The 22,726-nt window shown below is 39.4% G+C and overlaps 1 protein-coding gene across 9 annotated transcripts in view; it reads right to left on the bottom strand.

The window, feature by feature from the left end:
* The window catches only part of Ica1l (islet cell autoantigen 1 like), a 69,100-nt gene that overhangs the window by 42,362 nt on the left and 4,012 nt on the right, over nt 1–22,726 (bottom strand). For 8 of the 9 annotated variants that reach the window (XR_011371244.1, XR_011371252.1, XR_011371247.1 and 5 more), the window contains exons 2-8: nt 19,750–19,863; nt 16,561–16,729; nt 12,602–12,674; nt 7,282–7,405; nt 4,993–5,191; nt 3,350–3,475; nt 925–1,023 (exon numbers count right to left, since the gene is read on the bottom strand). Coding sequence is in view for 6 of the 9 variants with exons in the window: in XM_070019341.1 (XP_069875442.1) it covers nt 925–1,023; nt 3,350–3,475; nt 4,993–5,191; nt 7,282–7,405; nt 12,602–12,674; nt 16,561–16,722 (783 nt within the window). In the remaining 3 variants the exon portion in view is untranslated. Of the gene's footprint in view, nt 1–924; nt 1,024–3,349; nt 3,476–4,992; nt 5,192–7,281; nt 7,406–12,601; nt 12,675–16,560; nt 16,730–19,749; nt 19,864–22,155; nt 22,238–22,726 lie in introns of those variants that run through there. The other variant, XM_070019358.1, reaches the window with a different exon arrangement.

Below are 22,726 nucleotides of genomic sequence, written 5' to 3'. Positions count from 1 at the left end.
AGAATCTCAGATTGTGTGTGTGTGTGTCAGTTGTAGGGCTTAAAATCTGGGCCTGGGTGCTGTCCCTCAGCTCTTCAGCTCAAGGTGAGCACTCTACCACTTGCCATAGCACCACTTCTGGTTTTCTGGTGGTTAATTGTAGATAGTCTCACGGACTTTCCTGCCTGAGCTGGATTTGGACCATGTGATCTTCAGATCTCAGCCTCCTGAGTAGCTAGGATTATAGGCGTGAATCACTGGTGCCCAGCCGTCAAAAAAAATTCTAAGCTTTACTGAAAACAGGGCAGAATGGTAAGATGAAAGGTACTGCAAAATAGTCTATCAGAATTGAAGAAATGACTATCACATGAGTAAGGCAGTGCAAATGATGTGACTGAAGATGTACGAATGTTAAAAGCACTGCATTCCTGGCCAGAGGATACTCTGTTACAGAGAGAACTAATGAAGCATGTTCTTCTCTTTAGCTGTTATCAAACCTAAGTCATGAGCTTAATTTTTATCATCAGCCATATCTGACACATCAGTGTGAATACAGGAAATGTGTCTTAAAGTTCTAAAACTGTCATGTTAGTAACCTGGCCATTGTTTAGAATAGCCAAGCATTCTATCACATTTCCATAATGTATCTTGTACATTAAGGAGTTCTCAATTCAACATGTTAGTTCCATAGTCTTTTCTTATCTCTTTGAATTTTTATTTTCATTTTCCTCCCCCTCACACACTACCTTCAACCTACTGCTGTACTCCCTTGTGTTTCAGTGTTGCTGCCATCATTTGGAACCAAGGAAGTGCTAATCCATCTTATCAGAAGGAGTGCAGAAAACATAGCCCAAATTTTTTTTTATAAATTTCAAATTAAGCTTAGAAAAAAGTTTCAGTGTTATTACCCAAATGAAATGTTAACAAGAAACAAGAAAAATGTACCTTGAGAGCTACGAAATCATACGGATGAAAGCCAGTACAGGCCTCATGGATTTGGGACATCATTCGAGCTGTTTTCTCCCAGAATCCAAGCAATGTTCTCTGTAGGCAAAAAGTGACACTTCAGTTCTTCTTTCCTCCTTTGTTCAGTGCTGCATTTCCTTATTGATGCAGTAGAAGCAGCAAGAACTAAATTCAGTTGTTCAAGTTTGGAGAACCAGAAAGAGCTGTAAATCATAATTCTGAATAAAAAATCGTCCCTGTAATCAAGTGAGTGGGCCTTGCCATTATGTAATCCTAGCTACTCGGGAGGCTGAGATGGGGTTCAGGCAAACCTCCTCAGTCAACTGCTGGGTGAAGTGAGGGTGCAAATGCTATCGCAGCTACTGTGGAAAGCATAAAAAAGGATTGTGGTCCAAACAGTAGGCTCACACAAAAAAGCAAGACTTTTGTCTCTATAACCAGTGCAAAAAGTGAACTATAGACCTGTCTCAGTGGCAAAGGGTCTGCCTAGCACATTGAAGCCCTGAGTTTAGACACCAACATCTGTGTATTCATGTATGTGCACCCATCACCTATGGAGGATGCAGCTAAAAGAAAGCAAACCCAACCAAGTGCCAGTGGCTCATCCCTGCAGTCCTAGATACTCATGAGGCTGAGATCTGAGGATCATGGTTCGAACCCAGCCCAGGCAGGAAAATCTGTAGAGACTCTTTATCTCCACTAAACTACCAAAAAATCTGGAAGTGAGGCTTTGGTTCAAGTGGTAGAGCACTAGCCTTGAACAAAAGAAGCTCAGAAACAGCACCCAGGCCCTGAGTTCAAGCCCTAGGACCAGCACCAAAAAAACCCAAACGAACAACAACAACAAAAAACTTATAGACTGGAACACTTAAACAGTCTAAAAGAAAAAGTTAAAGTATGGAAATACTAATTTCTTTTTTTTTTTTTTTTTTTTGGGTCCGGTCGTGGGGCCTGAACTCTGGGTCTGGGCGCTGTCCCTCAGCTCTTCAGCTCAAGGCTAGCGCTCTACCACTTGAGTTACAGCACCACTTCCGGCTTTTTTCTTTTTGCTTATGTGGTGCTGAGGAATCGATCCCAGGGCCTCAGGCATGCAAGGCAAACACTCTACCACTGAGCCACCTTCCCAGCCCCGGAAATACTAATTTCTATAGAAAGAGGAATAAATGTAAATGTATAATCTTCATGGTGGCAAACATATGTAAACATCTTGTTATTGAAGAATAGTAAGATGTTTATATATGCTTCCACTTGAGAGCACAAGAATGTACTCAAGGGGCTGGGAAGATGGCTCAGTGGTAGAGCGCTTGCCTTGCATGCCTGAGGCCCTGGGTTCGATTCCTCAGCACCACATAAGCAAAAAGAAAAAAGCTGGAAGTGGCGCTGTGGCTCAAGTGGTAGAGCGGTAGCCTTGAGCTGAAGGGCTGAAGGACAGCGCCCAGGCCCAGAGTTCAGGCCCCACGACCGGACCCAAAAAAAAAAATGTACTCAAGTAATTGACCATCTTCCTTGTTGTTTCAGGGTTCCTAGTCAAAGTGAGAGGTATGAGTAGAGAGCACAAAGGAGGACAGAATTATCAGCTGCTTGTGTAAGGAGTTATTCTACATGGATGGTCATATGCTTTTATTTTCATGTATATCCCTTCTTGACTCCTGAATCCACAGTATTAGGTGAATTCCTTTAAAATAGCACAAAGAGCCATTTTATTATTTTCTTAAGCAAATACAGTTTGTGTTATCTTGCTATTTGTAAATATATGTTGAATTCAGTAGCTGCTATTTGTTAACTGCTAACTTGCTCATTATAATTATTTCTGTGTGGTTTGAGGTAATGTAAGCACAGGGAGGCTTCTGAGCTCAAGGGATGTAGGATGGTGACTGGGCAGAGTGAAAAGAACCCATGACCTAGAATTAGAAAACAGGTTTTTAAGCCCCACATTGCCATTCACTTGAATTGTCATCTATAAAATGACAAGAAAAGCTTCCAACCTTTTCAAACCATTGTTTCTTTGCTTCAGATGAAACTATGTAGTTCAAACCAGAAGCTCAGCTCTCCAGTAACAATCCAGGCTAATGGAACTTGAATTTGGCCTCCTCAGCATTTCTCTTTTCAAACCAGAGTTTCTAGGTCTCTCTCTCTCTTCTCTCTCTCTCCTCTCTCTCCTCTCTCTCTGTCTCTGTCTCTCTCTCGACACAAAGAAGACTAACCTGACACTACAGGAATAGACAATCTCTGTAACGTCCTTTTAGTTTTGATTTTTATAATTGTCTATATGTGACAACCTTGACATGCCAATGAAAGGAATTTCATAATTGTATGAGTTGTTTTCACCCTCTAGACAACTTTTAAAAAGGAATCTCACCACTCATCTTTACTGCAAGGGCATGCTGACCATGGAGGTTGGTACCTGGTAGGTAGTGAGGGAATGAGATAACATATTGCAGCGACTAGCTCCAAGTAAATCCACTTTCTGACAAACATCCATTTTTAACTTGTCAAAAGAACCTTTACTATTTCTCACTTGGATCTGTACCTGCAATCACAAAAATATTAATATTATTTTCAATAATACAGGTTTGGAATGAAGATTTCTAAACATATAAAATTGTAAAAGAATAACAATACTCTTTCTTTGCATCATTGGTATAATCTATAATTAATAATGAAGATTTTGCCTACGCCTGATAATTGTAGGAGAGTCTTCCCAGGCTATCTTTAGGTTAAGAAAATATGAGATCAGAGATGGACTCAAATCTATACTCCCAGTTACTTGGTATACAAAGAATGTGGTTTGAGGTTTGCTGGGACAAAAAGTAAGTCAGACTTTATTTCAATGAAATGAACTAGATGTGGTGGCCCATGCTTGTTATCAAAGCTAGGAAGGAGGCCATAGGAAGGAGCACTGACGTCCAGGCTAACCCAGGCCCCAAATACCAGGCTCTATTCAATAAAAATAACCAAAACCAAAAAGACATGTTTACCTACATGCTGCTGAGAGTAATCAATGACACCAAACACTTATACTAACTGGCATAAAAATATAGGCTCTCCATCAATGTCAAATATTAGGAGTTTTTGTTATCAGGTCTGAGTTTATGAAATGAATGAATTTTAATATCCATGTACGTCAAATTTAGAGGATTACTTTTTTTAGGTTTGGGATTGAGCACAGGGTCCATCCCTCAGCTCTATGGGATATAATTTATAAAGAGAAATTTATTAGCAAAGCACATGTCTATGCATATTTGCTTAGTAGGTTTGTAGTGAAATTGTATTGTAACAGAATGAAAATTTTGATAGTATTCACTTTTTCTTAATATTAATAACTTTTTATATAACTTTTTACTTAAATTATATATTTTCCTTTGGTAGTAAGCTGTTTTCTTTCTGCAAAGAATTTCCACATTCTTTAAAATGTGGTTAGATCTAATACAAGTGGGATTAAAAAAAAAAAAGGAAAAGGTTGATGAAAAAAAAAAGTGTGGTTGGCACTGGTGGCTCATGCCTGTAATCCTAGCTACTCAGGAAACTGAGATCTGATGATTGTGGTTTGAAGCTAGCCCAAGTAGGAAAGTCCATGAGACTCTCAAGACTCTAATAGACCACAAGACTCTAATAAAGCCAGAAGAGTGCTGTGGCTCAGGTGGTAGAACACTAGCCTTGAACAAAAGAAGCTCAGTGCCCAGGCACTGAGTTCAAGCTCTAGGACAAGAGATAGAGATAGAGATGGGGGGGGGGGGGGGTGGAAGGTGTGCCAAAATCTCCAAGCAAACAATAATTTATAGTAAAATATGTATTTTTAATATATGTGCTACCAAGGTGAACATTAAAATATACATTAAAAAAAAGGCAGAGCCAGTTATATATGTCTGTAATCCCAGTACACGCCAAGAGGCAGAGGCAAAAGGATGGAGTTCTAGGCCAGCTGGGCTACATAGCAAGACAATGGCTCAAAAAAAAAAAAGCTATTGTCTTGATTCTTCACTAAATTATTATGTATCAGTTCCATATTTTATGCATCAAGGAAAGGAAAAGGATATATTTTCTTACTTTTCTGAACTTCTCCATTTGTTTTAAGGTATCTGGATCCAGTTCCTGGGATACATCTTTCATCCACAGCAGAGCTCCTCTGTATTCTGTGCGTGCCTGTTCCATCCGATTGATTGTCATCAATGTGTCGGATACAGCCCTTTGACTAAATGTTGCTACTTCTTGCTTAAGTCGAGAGAGAGGAGTACACAAGGCCAATCTAATGGAAGAAAGGTAAAAATCAGAGGGTTGTACATCCCATAATTAAAAGTTCAAACCAATTATAAAAAATATTTGCTCTGAAAATGAGCCTAGAAATATGAATTTATTGACGTATCTAAGGAGATATAGAAAGTAAGGCTCATGTAGTCAACTTTGAATTATTATACTTTCTCCCTTTTATACCTTCTCCTTTTACTTTAGGAAATATATAATTTATAATTTTTGGAGCACTTTGGATGTTAATCCATGTACCTGACAGGCAGGTGAATCTGCCATTTAGAAAAAGTTCTTGGGGTAACAAAGGACCGCATTTATAAAGTATAACGTAGTTCATATAAGGCCTTTCATTTGACAAGTTTAGAGAAAAAATAAGTTTAGAAGAGCAGGTAAGATGACAGAACTAATGAGCATGGAATTTTTAGCCTGTGAGGATGGTGACAAAAAAACCACACAAGCATTAAAAAACATATATCAAACCTAACTCAGTGACACTGAACTCTCTCTCACTTCTTTCAAGACTTTTACACTGATATGCTGCTTCAGAAAAAAGGCACCGAAGCTTGACATCATCGTGGGCCTGAGAAGATCTATTTTCACTTTTTTTCTGAAATACAAATATTGGACTTTTTTTTTTTTTGGTGCCAGTCCTAGGGTATCAACTCAGGGCCTGGATTGCTTAGGACTCTCTTACTTGAGCCACAGCTCTAATTCCATCTCCTTCAGTGAGATAAGAGTCTCATTTCTAGCTGGGCGCTGGTGGCTCACGCCTGTAGTCCTAGCTACTCAGGAGGCTGAGATCTGAGGATCGCGGTTCAAGGCCAGCCCGGGCAGGAGAGACCGTGAGACTCCTATCTCCAATAAACCACCAGAAAACCGGAAGTGGCGCTGTAGCTCAAGTGGTAGAGCGCTCACCTTGAGCTGAAGAGCTGAGGGACAGCGCCCAGGCCCAGAGTTCAAGCCCCACGACCGACCAAAAAAAAAAAAAAAAAGAGTCTCATTTCTGCCTGGGCTGGCTTTGAACTGTGATCCTCAGATCTCAGCCTCCTGAATAGCTAGGATTACAGGCACGAGCCACCAGCACCTGGCAATATTTGGACTATTCTTAATAATTACTACTTACAGGATGTTCTTTATAACAGGTACTTTAATGTTAAAAAATGGTGAAATAATAAATGGAAGGGAATTATGTAACTAAGAAAGAAAAGACTCCTACATTTAAAAGAAGTCCCAACATACCCAAAGGTAGTACTATGACCACGTGAAGTGAAGAAGGACTAGTGGTAAGATACAGCCCTTTTTCTGGCAGGCAGGAAGCCCTTTTAAAAAAGAGGGTGGTGGGCTGGGAAGGTGGCTCAGTGGTAGAGCACTTGCCTTGCATGCTGAGGCTCTGGGTTCGATTCCTAAGCACCACATAAGCAAAAAGAAAAAAGCCGGAAGTGGCACTAGCCTTGAGCTGAAGAGCTGAGGGACAGTGCCCAGGCCCAGAGTTTAGGCCCCACGACCGGAATCCACCCCCCCCCCAAAAAAAAGAGGGTGGTTTTTTTTTAAAGGGAAAAGTAGAATATACATATTTTAAATAGTGATTTTTGTCATTTTGTTATATTATTAAACCACTCAAATAAAAATACAGCCAGGCACTGGTGGCTCATGCCTATAATCCTAGCTACACAGTACGCTGCTATATGGAGAATCATGTCTCAAATCCAGCTTGGGGCAGAAATATCCAAGTGAGTCTTCTGTTTCCAAAACAACCAATAAAAAGCTGGCTGTTAGAGGAAGGGCTCAAGTGACAGCTGAAGCAAGTAAGTAAAGAAGCTCAAAGCTCTGAGTTCAAACCCCAGTACCACCAAATGACAACAAATATAAATACGAGCCTAAAGGCTATTTGTAGGAATTCAGCAACCAGAAACAATTAAGAGTGAATTAAGAGCTAGGCATCAAAACAATTCTATACTAGAATATATTTCTTTTTTAACCCTTTATTAGACTGATTAGTAACTTTTTTTCCCGAATATGCTCATTTAAATACATATGCTACAAGTGTCATATTGGCTACAGATCGAAGGATGGTGAAAATCTATGGTAGACCTTTGCTTGGCTGAAGAGCAGAGTGCCTTGCCGGTGGCATCCATCATTTTGCCAGCTTGGGTTGTGTCACGTTCTGCTTGAAACTTTAAAAAGAGCCCTAGTTCATTTTCTTCCTCTGACATAACTAGAGGGAAAAAAACACAATTGTTTCATCATTTGTTTACACACATGAAGCTGAAATAATTCTCACAGCAATAGCAATCTATGCTAAGAATTATTTGGAGAAAAAAAAAAAGACTTTTTTTTTTGGGGGGGGGGGATGATGGGCCTCCTGCTTGAACTCAAGGCCTGGGCACTGTCCCTGAAGTTTTCATGCTCAAGATGAGCACTCTACCACTTGCGCCACAGCTCCACTTTCAGCTTTTCTGTTGGTTAGTTGGAGATAAGAGTCTCATAGACTTTCCTGCAAACAAGGTTGGCTTTGAACTGCAATCTTCAGATCTCAGCCTTCTGAGTATCTAGGATTACGGTATGAGCCATTGGCAACCAGCAAGACACTTTTTTTTTTTTTTTTTAGTGCTACTCTTGAGCAAAAAAGCTTAGGAACAGTGCCATGTCCTGAGTTCAAGCCCCAGAATCACACAGAAACACACACAAAATATACTTTATATATAGGTAGAGTTACATTACAATGAATTTTCCTCTTCATGTGCACATGGAACTTAATTTTCTTGTGATAGATTTTTAAGTATTGTTCAATTATTGGAGTATTGTAAAAGTCAGTTCAGATCCATCATAATAATGTATTGACATGCTAAGTCCCTTTGTATAGCTATTTTAAGCAGGCATAAAAACGAATAGATAAAATATTGTCTCAGTATATGTAATAGAAAAGCAGCTACAGCACACAGGATAGAGGTCAGGCAGAAATCAAACTCTGTAAGAGTCCTCTAAGATGCTAGTTTAGCAACTTTAATACTTTTAGATCTACTTTTAAAAAATAATAAAGTGATACATTTGCATTCTGATATGATTTTTATTTTATTCTTAATTTATTCATCTTAAAACAGCAAGAGACTTTTTAAGTGAAAATTCCCAGACTTTATTTCTAAAGGTTCTGATTGTATTGGTCTGGCAATGTGCTTTTTATACAAGCACTCCAGATGGCTTTGAAGCAGTGAATCAATGATCTTGCTTTGGGAAAACTGGTTATTAGTGACAAATAACAAACCAAAGACACAAATTAATATAGCTTAGCTTCAAATGTGCAGCTCTACTTTAGGATCATTGCCTTTTGCAAGGCATTTGTTTTATATTTATACTTGTTTATTTCTTCTAGATTTTTATGCATATTCCTCATCTTTCATATTTCTGACCACCCAGATATCCAAATTCTGCTATAGAAACTCTAAAGGCTGTCTTCTAGTACACTGCTACTTAGTGTGGCCCATGGACTAAAGTCAGACTAGAATATATGTTACCAGACTGTGAGAAGTGAAGAAATGGAGAAAAACAGTGTAGAGACTTTACTAATTTGCCTGAGTATCTCATAGAGGTTAAACCTAATAATAAAAATTAGGGGAAGGAGGAATTGGGGCTTTGGGGAAGGAAGGGATGGTAGGGGAAAAACAAAGGAGGAGGTAACAATGGTCGATAGAAAATGTACTCATTACCTTACTCATGTAACTGTAACCCCTCTGTACAGTATCCTTACAATAAAAAACATATAAAAATTATGGGGCTAGACGTGCAACCCATAGATTGAACACATGCTTAGCATGTATAAGGCCCTGAGTTCAACCTCAACACACACACACACACACACACACACACACACACACACACACACACACACACACACACACACACACCATATTTTAAAATTTTAAACATTATAAATTTCATTTTTATTTCAGACTGTCACATTAGAATTTTTTTTAAAAAACAACAAAACAAAACAGTGGTCTGAGCAGAGAGTTTCAGGAACACTGATCTAATGTAGCTTCCGTGAGATGGATAAGGGGAAAAAGGCTTTTATGAAGTGTTTCAATTGAGCTACAGTGAATACAAATTCCAGGCCTCATTTAACTTTTCATCATTGACAGAAAACTGAAGTTAAGAACTGTAAGAGAATCCCGGGTCTCTCTGAGGTAGCAACAGAGCTCAGCCCTCCTCATATGCTGGTTCACCATTGGGCTGCTCCTGAGTGTCTACAGAGTGACTCCATGATGCCGTAATGGCGTAGGATGCCTACATATTCTGTTCTGTAGTGTCATGTTTCATGAGAACAATAACAGTTGTGCCATATCCTGAATAAACAAACTGAACCAGAGAGGATTGGATCTAGGGAGTTAGTTTAATATTTTGATTACTTGAAGATGTATATTACCTTTGAGTCAGAACTTCATAAATTATGCCTCAATGAAACTATTAGGGGGAAAAAAACCCCTCTCATTTTCTTTTGTGTGTGTGTGTATGTGCTGGTACTGGGTACTTGAATTCAGGGCCTTATGCTCTCATTTAGCTTTTTTGCTCACATCACCTCTACTTCTGGCTTTTTGCTGGTTAATTGGAAATAAAAGTTTTTTAGATTTTTCTCTCTGAGTCTGGCTTTGAACCATGATTGTCAGATCTTAGCCTCCCGAGTAGCTAGGATTATAGGTATGAGCCACTGACACCTGACAAATATTCATCATTTCTGATGGTTCATAAAGCTGAGAAAATGGGGTTGGGCATTTAATTCAATGGAAAAGATTTTTTTTAGTCCAACAAATGACCTTTTAGGAATGAGAACAGCATCCGCAGAAAGAAGAGTTGGTAACTGAGTCTAATAGGGGATAAAAGAATAAAGTTTGGAGTCAAATTACTAAGCATCAAAATATTTAACCTAGCAGTAAAAGGCAACCCATGGACCAAGGGAATCCTGTGATAGGAATGAAAATGTTAAGAAACATTGGCAAGTTTGTATGCTTTGAATTTTGCCCTGAAATCAATCAAATCACTAGGCTCTGAGTTTGGATCTCAGCTCTGAAAAAGAAAAAAAAGCTGAGAAGCTGAAATACTTCATTATCAAGTATCAACTGAGCATAAGTAATCACTGAATCTGTGTCTTACCTTTATCAATGCAAAAAGGTCAGGAGATGAATGTGTGCTACAACCTGCCTCCCACATCTACAGACACATCCCCAGCCAAATGAGTCTCATAACAAGGTAGAACACTGGAGGCTAGGGTAGCTCACTGAAGGAACAAATGCTTACTATTCAGGGGGCCCTAGATTTAATTCCCAGCACTCAAAACACTCTACTGTCTAAATTTACCATGTTTGTCTACTATTATTACCAACCAAAGATTAGTGCAAGTCTCCAAGAAATCACACATTTATACACAATTTCAAACTGAAACTACTGAGTGAAGTTTATATATGTATAATCTTTTCTTTATTCTGGAATATCCCTTCATAATGTTAAAAAGATTATTGATCTAAGGGCAAAATTCAAGGCATACAAACTTGTCAATGTTTCTTAACATTTTCATTCCTATAGGATTCCCTTGGTCTAGTGGTTATGGTGACCTTTTACTGCTAGGTCAAATATTTTGATGCTTAGTAATTTGACTCCAAACTTTCTTTATTCCTTTATCCCCTATTAGACTCAGTTACCAACTCTTCTTTCTGCGGATGCTGTTCTCATTCCTTAAAGGTCGTTCCTTGGACTAAAAAAAAAATCTTTTCCCCTATATATTCAATTTCTACAAACCCTTGCTTTATTGTTTGGTCTATTTTAAGTGTTTTTCACTTGTAGGAATTCAGAGTTATATTAGTATACCAAACTCAATACTATATGTAACATCTCTTATTTTATTACAAAAACTTGTTTATTATTCTTAGGAAAAGAATATAGGCCTGTCAGTTTCACAAAAAATACTAGAGTGATCATATCATATTAGACTTCTTTCTTTAATGGGACAATGCATTGCCTTTAACTGTAAAGTGGTAAGAGTTAATTTACACAGCTTTAAAAGAAACCATTCATTGAGTAAATCCTTAGTGAATATTGACTAGACATTTTAGAGTTTGGAGGACACAGATATAAACAAAAGAGACAATTTATTGTCCTTAGAGTATATACCAGTGATATAAAATGTTGAATATTGTTTATTATTATTATTATTATTTTTGTCGGTCGTGGGGCTTGAACTCTGGGCCTGGGCGCTGTCCCTCAGCTCTTCAGCTCAAGGCGAGCACTCTACCACTTGAGCTACAGCGCCACTTCCGGTTTTCTGGTGATTTATTGGAGATAAGAGTCTCATGGTCTTTCCTGCCCGGGCTGGCTTTGAACCGCGATCCTCAGATCTCAGCCTCCTGAGTAGCTAGGATTACAGGTGTGAGCCACCAGCACCCAGCTTAAAATGTTGAATATTGTTAAGTGGATAGGGAGAGTTATGAAGGAGGTAGTGGTTGCATTTTAGACATGGGGTTCAGGGAAGACCTCATTAAAAAGATGGCCTTCACAAGATAGCTAAGGGAAGTGAAGAGAATCCACTATACAGACATGCTTGCTGTGAAAGAAATCAACATAGTTCAGTAAGGGCTTGCCACATCTAATAGGTCACTTTACTTAAAGCAACAGAAGAGATACTAAGGTTGAGTTAACAGAAAAGGTCATGAAGAGAAAAGAATCCAGCAGAGGCAGGAAGGAATGAAGTTTAAGTGGAAAGCCGGGGAAGTGTGTTGTGTGACAGCAAAGTGAAGAAATCTGGTGGGGAAAAAAAAAAAAGAAATCTGGTATAGACCCAGGTGCCAATGGCTCACACCTGTAATCCCAGCTACTCAGGAGGCCAGCCTGGGCAGGAAAGTCCATGAGATTCTTATCCCCAATTAACTACCCAAAAGGCAGAAGTGGAGGTGTGGTTCAAGTGGTACAGTGCTAATCTTGAGCGCAAAACCCTCAGGAACAGTGCCCAGACCCTGAGAGTTCAAGCATCAGGACTGGCACACGCACAAAAAAATTTGGAGTGGTAGAGATGAAAATCAGACTCCAGTGAGTACAAGATAAAGCAGGAGGACAAATAGAGATTGCAAAATCTGTTGTGTCAAATTTTTCTATCAGAGGAGCAGAGGAAGGGGGTTGGCTGTAGGGGCCAAGAGAGAGATTTTATGTGACACAAGCAAATGTAGTTAATACTCTAAGCAAGAAAATAGGGCACCACCATAATGAATAGGTGTCAGAGAATTGAATGAACTGAAAAAGGAAAAGATAGGAGTATGCGAGAACAGGTCACCATAAATACTCATATTTTGCCATAAAACTACTCATAATATAGTTTAATATACTGCTACTTTCCCATTATATTGGAGTCATCAGGTACTAAATGTCATACCATTGAGTCTCAGCTGATATTTCTCCACTATCTTCAGAAGTTCTGTGCATGTTTCTTGAATGGCATGAAAAACCTTGAAAAATAAATTTTATCAGAACAATTTAAAGAATGATACATATAATTTACAGGTAATTATAAACCAGAACATTTTCTCGCAAGTATCTATTTATAAATATTAAGTTTTCCTGGGCTGTGAAATATTTCTTGTAAGTATATATGTGTCTCCTTTTTTTTGGTCAGTTGTGGGGCTTGAATTCTGGGCTTGGGCGCTGTTCCTGCACTCTTCAGCTCAAGGCGAGTGCTCTACCGCTAGAGCCACAGCCCCACTTCCAGTTTTCTAGTGGTTTATTGGAGATAAGAGTCTCACGGACTTTCCTGCCCGGGCTGGCTTTGAACCGCGATCCTCAGATCTCAGCCTCCTGAGTAGCTGGGATTACAGGCATGAGCCACTGGCACCCAGCCCTATGTGTCTCCTTTTTTTTTTGGGGGGGGGGGTTCCAGTCGTGGGGCTTGAACTCTGGGCCTGGGTGCTGTCCCTCAGCTCTTCAGCTCAAGGTTAGCGCTCTACCACTTGAGCCACAGCACCACTTCTGGCTTTTTTCTTTTTGCTTATGTGGTGCTGAGGAATCGAACCCAGGGCCTCATGCATGCAAGGCAGACACTCTACCACTGAGCTACCTTCCCAGCCCCCTATGCGTTTACTTTTTAAGCGTTATATTTACTCTTCCTGTTTTGACAGTTTTTGTTTTACTTCTAATGTACACAGCACATTTAAATTTTCTGTAAAAGAGTTGGAGAAAATAGTAATAAAAACATGAGATAAATCTGTGGAATAAGCTAGGCACTGGTAGCTTACGCCCGTAATCCTAGTTATTCAGGAGGCTGAGATCTGAGGATCATGGTTCAAAGCCAGCTTGGGCAGGAAAGTCCAGGAGACTCTTGTCTCCCATTAGCCACCAGCAAATCTAAAGTGGTGCTGTGGCTCAAAATGGTAGAGCGCTAGCCTTGAGAAAAAGATCTGGGACAGTACCCAAGCACCAAGTTCAAGTCCCACGACCATTAAAAATATCTGTAGAATATGTTCTAAACTCAACAACAAACTAAACAACAAAAAGGTGTATCTAATATAAACTAGATCAAATACTACCAGCTGCAGCTGAAAAAAGAAGACAGTATTACAAAGTGTATTAACTGAGTCTGACTTTTTCTGACATCTTCCAAGCAAAACAGTAGATTTACTATAAAAATACATTTAAAATTTTGGTTTTCTATTATACAGTATGAATATAGATAACTATAATGTACTACAGGATTGAAAAAGCTAGAGAAAGGATTTCTGAAGTATTCACCCTAAGAAATGATAAATGTTTGAAAAGATATGTTCAACCTGATTCTGTATTAAACATGTCGAAGATTACATAGTTCCCCACTAATAAGTTCAGCTTTTATTGTAAGTTTTGATACTAGGTTTGGTAGTCAGGGGCTCCTTCTCACTAAGCCTGCTTGTTCAGCTGATGTTCTATCACTTAAGCAATAGGTCCAGCCCAACTTTTTGCTAGTTTGTAGATGGGGTCTTGTGGGCTTTTCTGCCCAGGCTAGCTTTGAACTTTGATATTTGGATCTTTGCCTCCCGAGTTGCTAGGATCACAGGCATAAGCCATCCTTGTCTGGTTAAATTTCATGTTTTTATTAACCAGTTAAACTATACGTTAAAATAAAAAATTGCTTTTTAATTCTTACAATGGTTGCTAAATGATAACAGAAAATATACAGTAGACTCTCATTTCAAAATTAAGCACATGAAAGCTAGAGACAAAAACATTATTATACACATAATTTTACACATAAACTTAAAAGTTTTCCCAGATAAAATAGCATAGATTTTTTAGCATGCAGCCTCATTGTTTTCCCCTCCCCCAGCTTCATTGTTTAAAAGACCTTGACAATGTATAATATTAACTCAATGATTATCAAAAATTATTTTCCAATATTATCAAGAATCCTAAAGTGGCTCATACCTGTAATCCCATCCAAGGAAGGTGTAGGGTGGGTGTAGGGAAGAGAATCACAGTCTGAGCCAAAAAGAGAGAACCAGCAAAAAAGCTCAAAGAGGAGGTGTGACTCATGAGAGCCAGCCTTGAGTAAAAAAGCCAAGCAGGAATAAGCACAAGGTCCTGAGTTCAAGCCCCAGTACTGGCTTGATCTCTCTCTTTTCACACACACACACATGCATGCATGCATGTATGCACACACACACACAATGTTTTTTTAATGCAAGAAACACATATTTATTAAGCATATGATTAACTTAAAAACACCAAGCCAATTTGCTTTAAAGTGCTGCTCATCCAAAACCTTGGACAAAACTATTACCCCAAAGTGAATTTAAAAAACAAACAACAAACAAAAAGTAGATTACACTTGACAACATATGTGACACACACAATGTTTATGGAAGAAAATAATTTAAAAGAATGTAAAAAATTAGGATGAAGTGATTATGGTTTTTTTTCCCATAAGTATTGCAGGACTTACTACAATTTTTATTTTTACAACGAAAATATTTCTACAGTTTAAAAATAATACAAATATGGGAGAAAATTCATGTTTTATTCCCAAAATTTGTTTATTGGACAAATTTACAATAAATATAAAATATGTCACCTATAGATTATCTGACAATATAAATAATATCTGTGAAATGATGACAAGTTGTCTTAGTGTTAAAATAACTGATATTACTAGTCACTTTTCTACATTTACTACTGAATCATAAGAGGAATACTTTTCAACACAAACAACAAAGCTTTGTTAACTTGTTATCTATTTCTTCCCGCCCACCCCCATTTGGTGCTAGTACTGGTGCTTGAACTCAGGGCCTTACACTCTTGCTTGGCTTTTTGACTCAAGGCTGATGTTCTACCATGTGAGCCACACCTCACTTCTGGCTTTTTGTTAATTGGAGATAACGGTCTCTCAGAGCTGGCTTTGAACCATAATCCTCAGATCTCAGCATCCGTAATAGCCAGGATTATAGGTGTGACCCACCAGTGCTTGGCTTATTTCCATATTTTGTTACAGCAGTGACATAGGTTTATTCACATTTTGAAAAATGAAAATACTTAGTAAACCAAGAAATATTTAATTGGCCCTATTGTTTTAAGAATCCCAACATAATGATTAGATTCTAATCGTAACAGAACTCCTCCTTGGAAATATATCTAAGAGTTAATATGTGCGTGGTATGCGTAAATCTGCATTTAAAAATTCAGTATTTTTCATTAATGTACATGAGATTGTCTTTAAGTTAGCAGTATAAATGTTTGTAGGTTTTAAATTGCTTCAGGGCAGTTATTCCTTTTATTTAAAATTCCTCAGTAATGGAAGTGATGCTATGGCTCAAAGTGGTAGAGCACTAGCCTTGAACACAAAAAGCTCAGAGACAGTGCCCAGGCCCTAAATTCAAGTCCCACGATATAGAAAAAGTTCCTCAATAATATTTTCTCTTAATAACAGACACAAGCTGGGTTTGTGGTACAGCCTATACAAAACCAAACAAAACACAACAAAGAGCTGGGGATGTAGCTCAGTGGTTAAGCATTTGCCTAAAAGCATTGGGCCCTGGGTTTGAGCCTCAGCACGGCAAGAATGAATGAGTGAACAGAAGCAATATAATAATGAGTATATTATTTCAATTACTTTACTAGTATTTAGCTTTAAAACTACATGTCCCAGAGAAATTACCCTACTTCATTAGATATCTAATCATATTACCAGTTCTGTGATTTTTTTCAATTGTGAGAATTGTGACCTCTTATCTAGAAGCTCTGATTGAGAGCTGAAAATAAAGATTCTGTGATCATGCCTTTATCTACAATTGTTGATGTAAAAGCTTATTATAGTCTCCCCTGTACTCCAAAAGAACAACCAGTTCGTGGACACAGAATTTTCAAACTTACCTCAAGTTTAGCATCCAGTTCAGCATCGGATGCAACCACATGCTCATCCTCTTTTTTTCCTGTTGCTTTGATAAAGACCTGTTTTGTTTTCCAATATTTCTTTTGCATTCTGCTGACTACTGACTGGTTATCTTGTGGTCTGAGTTGCCCAAAGGAATCCATGGAGTAACTACAACAAATAGATTAAAATTACTCTTCATCTTAAAAATCAATAATTAGTATCTATTTAGCTAGTCAATATTTAACATCAGTGACAAAGTGAAAAGGTACTAAATGGAACATTGATGTTCAGGGACATGCCGTGCTTGTATTTGTATGGTATAAATGTATGTTATAATTGTAACTTGAAGAAGAAGTAGGGAAAAAAAGACTAATGATGCGTATTAGTTTTGGTTAGGTAGCAAATGTGATAAAACTTACAATCTTGCAATTATGTCTGGGAATAATTCTATTTGACCAATCTTTACTGAAAGACATTTGTTTCTAATTTTTACTTTTGTAATAATACTGTAAAACAAAGAAACTTGTATATATACTTTTATATATTCCTAAAGAAAATTTTTTGTAGTTACAATTGCTATGTAAGTGAATACAGTTTAAAATTTTTTTTCAGAGAGGCAAAGCTTTAGTAACGTACCTTTCTCTAAAGATCACATAAAAGCCTTGATTTTGAATACATCAATAAAACTAAAACCTTCAATATTGAGGTTATTAAAAGAAATAGAGATGGACATAGTCATCAATCTAAAAATGTGGCGCCAACTTTTCCAACAATTTGTAGAGTACAGCTGTTAAAATTTTCACTTCAGGATATACAAATAGGGGCTGAGAATGTGACTTAGTGGTAGAGTGCTTGCCTAGAATGCATGCCAGAAGTAAAGCCCAGGTGCTGGTAGCTCACACCTGTAATCCTAGCTACTCAGGAGGCTGAGATCTGAGGATTGCAGCTCAAAGCCAGGCAGGAAAGTCCGTGAGACTCTCATCTCCAATAAGCCATCAGAAAACCACAAGTGGCGCTGTGTCTCAAGTGCTAGAGCACTGCCTTGAGCTGAAGAGCTGAGGGACAGCACCCAGGTCCAGAGTTCAAGCCGCATGATGGACAAAAAAAAAAGCCGGAAGTGGTGCTGTGGCTCAAGTCGTAGAGCACTAGCCTTGAGCACAGAGAGGCTCAGGGACAGAGCCTCGGCCCTGAATTCAAGATCTAGGACTAGAAAAAAAGAGTTAAAAAAAGAAGATACAGGGCTGGGAAGGTGGCTCAGTGGTAGAGTGCTTGCCTTGCATGCATGAGGCCTTGGGTTCGATTCCTCAGCACCACATAAGCAGAAAAAAGCCAGAAGTGGCGCTGTGGCTCAAGTGGTAGAGTGCTGGCCTTGAGCTGAAGAGCTGAGGGACAGCGCCCAGGCCCAGAGTTCAAGGCCCATGACTGGCAAAAAAAAAAAAAAAAAAAAGAAGATACATATATCCCTTGGTAAGTATAGATCATATCTAATAACTAAGTTTGCTAAATTTATCTGTCAACAATTTATTTTATATATATTCAAATAAGATACTTTTTCCTCATGTAAAAAATGTCTTAGGCTGGGAAGTTGGCCCAGTGGTCGAGTGCTTGCTTCGCATGCATGAGGCCCTGGGTTCAATTCCTCAGCACCACATATGCAGAAAAAGCTGGAAGTAGCCGGGCGCTGGTGGCTCACGCCTGTAATCCTAGCTACTCAGGAGGCTGAGATCTGAGGATCACAGTTCAAAGCCAGCCCGGGCAGGAAAGACCGTGAGACTCCTATCTCCAATAAATCACCAGAAAACCGGAAGTGGCGCTGTAGCTCAAGTGGTAGAGCGCTCGCCTTGAGCTGAAGAGGTGAGGGACAGCGCCCAGGCCCAGAGTTCAAGACCCACGACCGACAAAAAAAAAAAGAAAAAGCTGGAAGTGGCACTGTGGCTCAAGTGATAGGGCGCTAGCCTTGAGCTGAAGAGCTGAGGGACAGCGCCTAGGCCCAGAGTTCAGCCCTCATAACGGACAAAAACAAAACAATTCAAAACAAAAAAACCAAAAATGTTTGTCTAAGCTGGGCACCCATGCATGGCTCACACCTATAATTCTAGCTACTCAGGAGGCTGAGCTCTGGGGATCGTGGTTCAAAGCCAGCCTGGGCAGGAACATCCATAATAGTCTTATCTCCACCAGAAAACCAGAAGTAGCACTGTGACTCAAGTGGTAGAACAGTAGCCTTGAGCTGAAGAGCTCAGGGATAACACCCAGGCCCAGAATTCTAAGACCCATGACTGTCTAAAAAAATGTATATCTAAGTAATTGTTCTAAAATAGTTAACATCTGTAAGGATGTTATAGATTTAAAGAAATGCAAATGTGAAAAGTATTTCTTAGAAGATGTATAAGAGGAAACAATAGTTGACTCAAAGCTTAAATTATTCTGATAACCTGAGACTGGGAACAAAAGGCAAGGATGTGACTCATCCATGATTTCTAGAGCATCAATAGTATGACTGCAATCCTCATACTGGGAAAGAAATAGAGGGTTCTTTCCTTTTTCCTTTGAAGTGCTTACTAATTAAATAAAAATAGGATTTCTAATTTATAAATTACTAGGAGCAAAACAAGGCTGTGGAAAAATTAGCAGAAAGCTAGAATAAGAGTGGGAGGACTAAGGCAATGGAACAAACAGTATAAACCAAGATGCTAGAGTAAGATCAGTTAGTTATTTTAAATGGTCAACACAGACTTCCTTTTAAATACAGAGAAGCTAGTCATATAAAACTAAGACACACACACACACACACACACACACACACACATACACAAAACTATATGCTTTTCTGAGATCCACTGAAAACAAGATGACATAGAAGGAATAAAAATAAAGGAATGGGCCTGGGAACATGGCTTAGTGGTAGAGTGCTTGCCTAGCATGCATGAAGCTCTGGGTTTGATTCCTCAGTATCATGTAAACAGAAAAAGCCAGAAGTGGTGCTGTGGCTCAGGTGGTAGAGCACTAGCTTTGAGCACAGAGAGGCTCAGGGACAGAGCTCAGGCCCTGAGTTCAAGCCCCAGGATCAGCAAAAATTTTTTTAAAAATAAATATAAAGTATCAGGTAAAGTAGGCTTAAATAAAAAGTGTAAACTAGAACAGAGGTAAATTCAAAAAGTCCACAAGGTGGCCATTCTTTCACATACGCTGTGAATATTCTCCTTTGGATATATATCCTCTAGGTTCCGGGGCAATCCAGATCAGTCGCCGTTAACTGCTGATCCTCATGTGCTATCCTGGATAACTTGGCTGGACATAATCTGGAATAGAAAAGAGAGAATTTAATCTTGGGTTCCTAAGGAGCTTGGATTCCATATAAATACCAAACTGTGTGACACATAGTTTTGGGGAAAACTTGCATTTATGCTCTCTGCTCCAGTTTCTGATTTTCAGTGCTCTCAACAGCCTTCAGTTCACTAGAAGCTCTTAGAATAACCTTTATGAGGATCAGTCTAATTGTATGACAAGCCATCCATCTTGTCTACTAAACTGACTGCAGGCCTAATTATGTAGGAGTTGTCAGCAGACTTATTTTCCTAGTTGACATCCACATTGACACAGGTCAGACCAAATACTCCTGTACTCTTACCACTCTCTCATCTCCATGAAAGATGAAATTCTCTGTTTTCTATTCCAGATTATGTCTAGCAAGTTATCCAGTATAACATATGAGGATCAGCAGTTAAAGAAACTTGGCTCCTCCCTTTTCTCTCTGAAAGCTACAGTGCCTGCAGAGAACACACTTTCCCTGGCAAGTACAAACAGTGGCTGGGAGGGAGAATTTGCCCAGGTGAGGTTTATATGTTTGTGGAGTTTAACTGAGGGTACTGTTAAGTCTGCTTGCCACTGTGGGCAGAACAGGAAGAAAGCAAAGTCTTTCAGGCTTGTGAAATCAGATGTCAGAATTCAAGGTTGGCAGAATAACCAGTAATAATTCAGGAGTAATATCCCAGATGGGAAAGAACCAAAGAGGAAATGATCTCCCAAATCTATATACAAAGCCTTCTCAAGACCTGTGCTGATCACTAATCATAAGGCAAGGAAGGAGACCTACTGGTAGCCTGATCTACTTGGACAGACCTTGTCCCAAAAATATAAAAAAGACAGTTTCAGATAAGACTTCAGAGAATTCATGGTCAAGGTACTCCTAGACATGCTAACATTTGAGCTGGGGTGGTGCTCAATGGTAAAGTTCTTGCCTAGCATATATGTTCCCTATATCAATTCCCAACTTTAAAAAAAGAATAAATGTTAACAGTCCATCATGAAATAGCTAAAGAATATATGGTATAATAGAGAACTATTCAGCCATAAAAAGAATGGTCATTTGTGATGATGTGTATGAATTTAGAAGACATTATGCAAGGTGAAATAAGCCAGGCACAGGAAGACAGCTACAGCAGCACAGCATATTTCAATCCATCTATGACATTCTTCTGTTTTACCATATTGCCTTTGGGTTCTCTGTCCCTTCTGCTTCTCTTATGTGGATCCTTGTGATTACACTGAACCCACCCAGAAGAGGATACCTGTCTCAGGATTCTTAATCACATCTGCCAAATTCACTTTTCCACAAAAGCTTACACATTCCTAGGTTTCAGGAATTAGAAGAATAAGAGATATCTTTGGAGGGTCCTTATTCTACTGTATCACCCTTATTCAGCAAAAAGAGAGACTCAAGTAATTTCCGTGAGTCCTTGCATGCTTAAATGGCTTTATTTTGATCTTCCATTGGAAAATTAGTCTGTTTTCTAGCATTGCTTTTATGATGGGGATTTTAATCTATCAAATATTCCGACCTTAGTTGAGAAGACAGGTTGAAAGCCAAAGTAGTCCCAGAGCTAGGTATTGTATGCTAAACTGTCTAGCTGTAAAGACAGAGGAAACATTCTCCAAGTAAAAGAGCTGCTCTAGTGAAAAGGCAGATGAGAAATGGAGCCAGTCATGTTGCTGATAGGGAGAAGGGTCTATTGGTCTGTGTCTGCCTTAGCCAAAGCCTAGTCAGACAAGGCCCCAACTCTTCAGTTCTATAAAAGCAGAGGGAAGAAGGGAGTTACAGAAGAACATTAGCTACCAGCAGAGGTGCAAGATGAGGCAGGAAGTGCTGCCGGGGAAGCAGTTATGCAGGAGACCTGGCGCAAGTCACTGATGAGGCGGCTACTGACTTCCAATGACAATGACAAAACAACTCCTGCTGGAGGAAGATGCCATCTAGAGCTTTTCATAGCCAGAGAGACTTCAAAGCTTCAAAGACAACACAATTCTCTTGTTAGGGCCTAGTGCAGCTGGTGACTTTAGGTAGAAGCCAATGCTCATCAGTCATTCTGAAAATCCTAGGTGTTAGGTTTTTTTTAAAAAGAGGTGACCGAGTAAGAACTGAAACTGCACCACGCACGTGGTATTCAGGTAAGGGGTTTATTCAGTAGACCTGCTGGGACCAGGCAAGGGTGGCACTCCACGTGGCTGGGAAAGGCCTGGGAATGAGAGAGAGCTGGGAAGAGAGGAAAGAGAGAGAAAAGAGCAGAGAGAGGGGTAAGAACAGTAGCACTCACGTGGTATTCAGGTAAGGGGTAGACCTGCTGGGACCAGGCAAGGTTGGCACTCCACGTGGCTGGGAAAGAGAGAGAGCAAGAAAAGAGCAGCAAGAGCTAGAAACGAACAGAGAGAGAAAAAGAGGGAGAGTCTGGGCCTGGGCTAGGCCTTATGTAGGGTATGGGTGGGGAAAGGTGTGGCCACATCAAATTCAGATGTGACATCAGCGGATGCAGATGTGACCTCTTCCAGGTGTCCCAGTTGCCTAGGTAACGCAGGTACTGGGTGGAGACTGCTGCGAGGAGGGTGGAGTCTGCTCGCCATCCAGGAGCGGACCTTACACTAGGTTCCTTAATACTAAGTCTCCTCTGCTTATGCTCTATAAATAGAACGAGCCTGGATAGCAGCACATCTATTTACTACATAGTTTACTTGAAAAAAAAAAAAGAGATAAATCCTTTCAAAGTATTTCAGCTAAGCTGGGCACAGTGATGCATGCCACAGTCCCACCTACTCAGGAGGCCAAGAAGAGAAGTGCTAAGTGAGTAAAATGCTGTCCAACAGTATTTCTTGCTACAAAGAAATCTGTCC

Source organism: Dipodomys merriami, unplaced genomic scaffold (genome assembly GCF_024711535.1).
Source record: "Dipodomys merriami isolate MVZ:Mamm:240054 unplaced genomic scaffold, mDipMer1.0.p SCAF_1, whole genome shotgun sequence".
NCBI classification, from domain to species: Eukaryota; Metazoa; Chordata; class Mammalia; order Rodentia; family Heteromyidae; genus Dipodomys; species Dipodomys merriami.
Note: the sequence above shows the minus strand (reverse complement) of the source record. Positions and strands in the feature narration are given on the sequence as shown.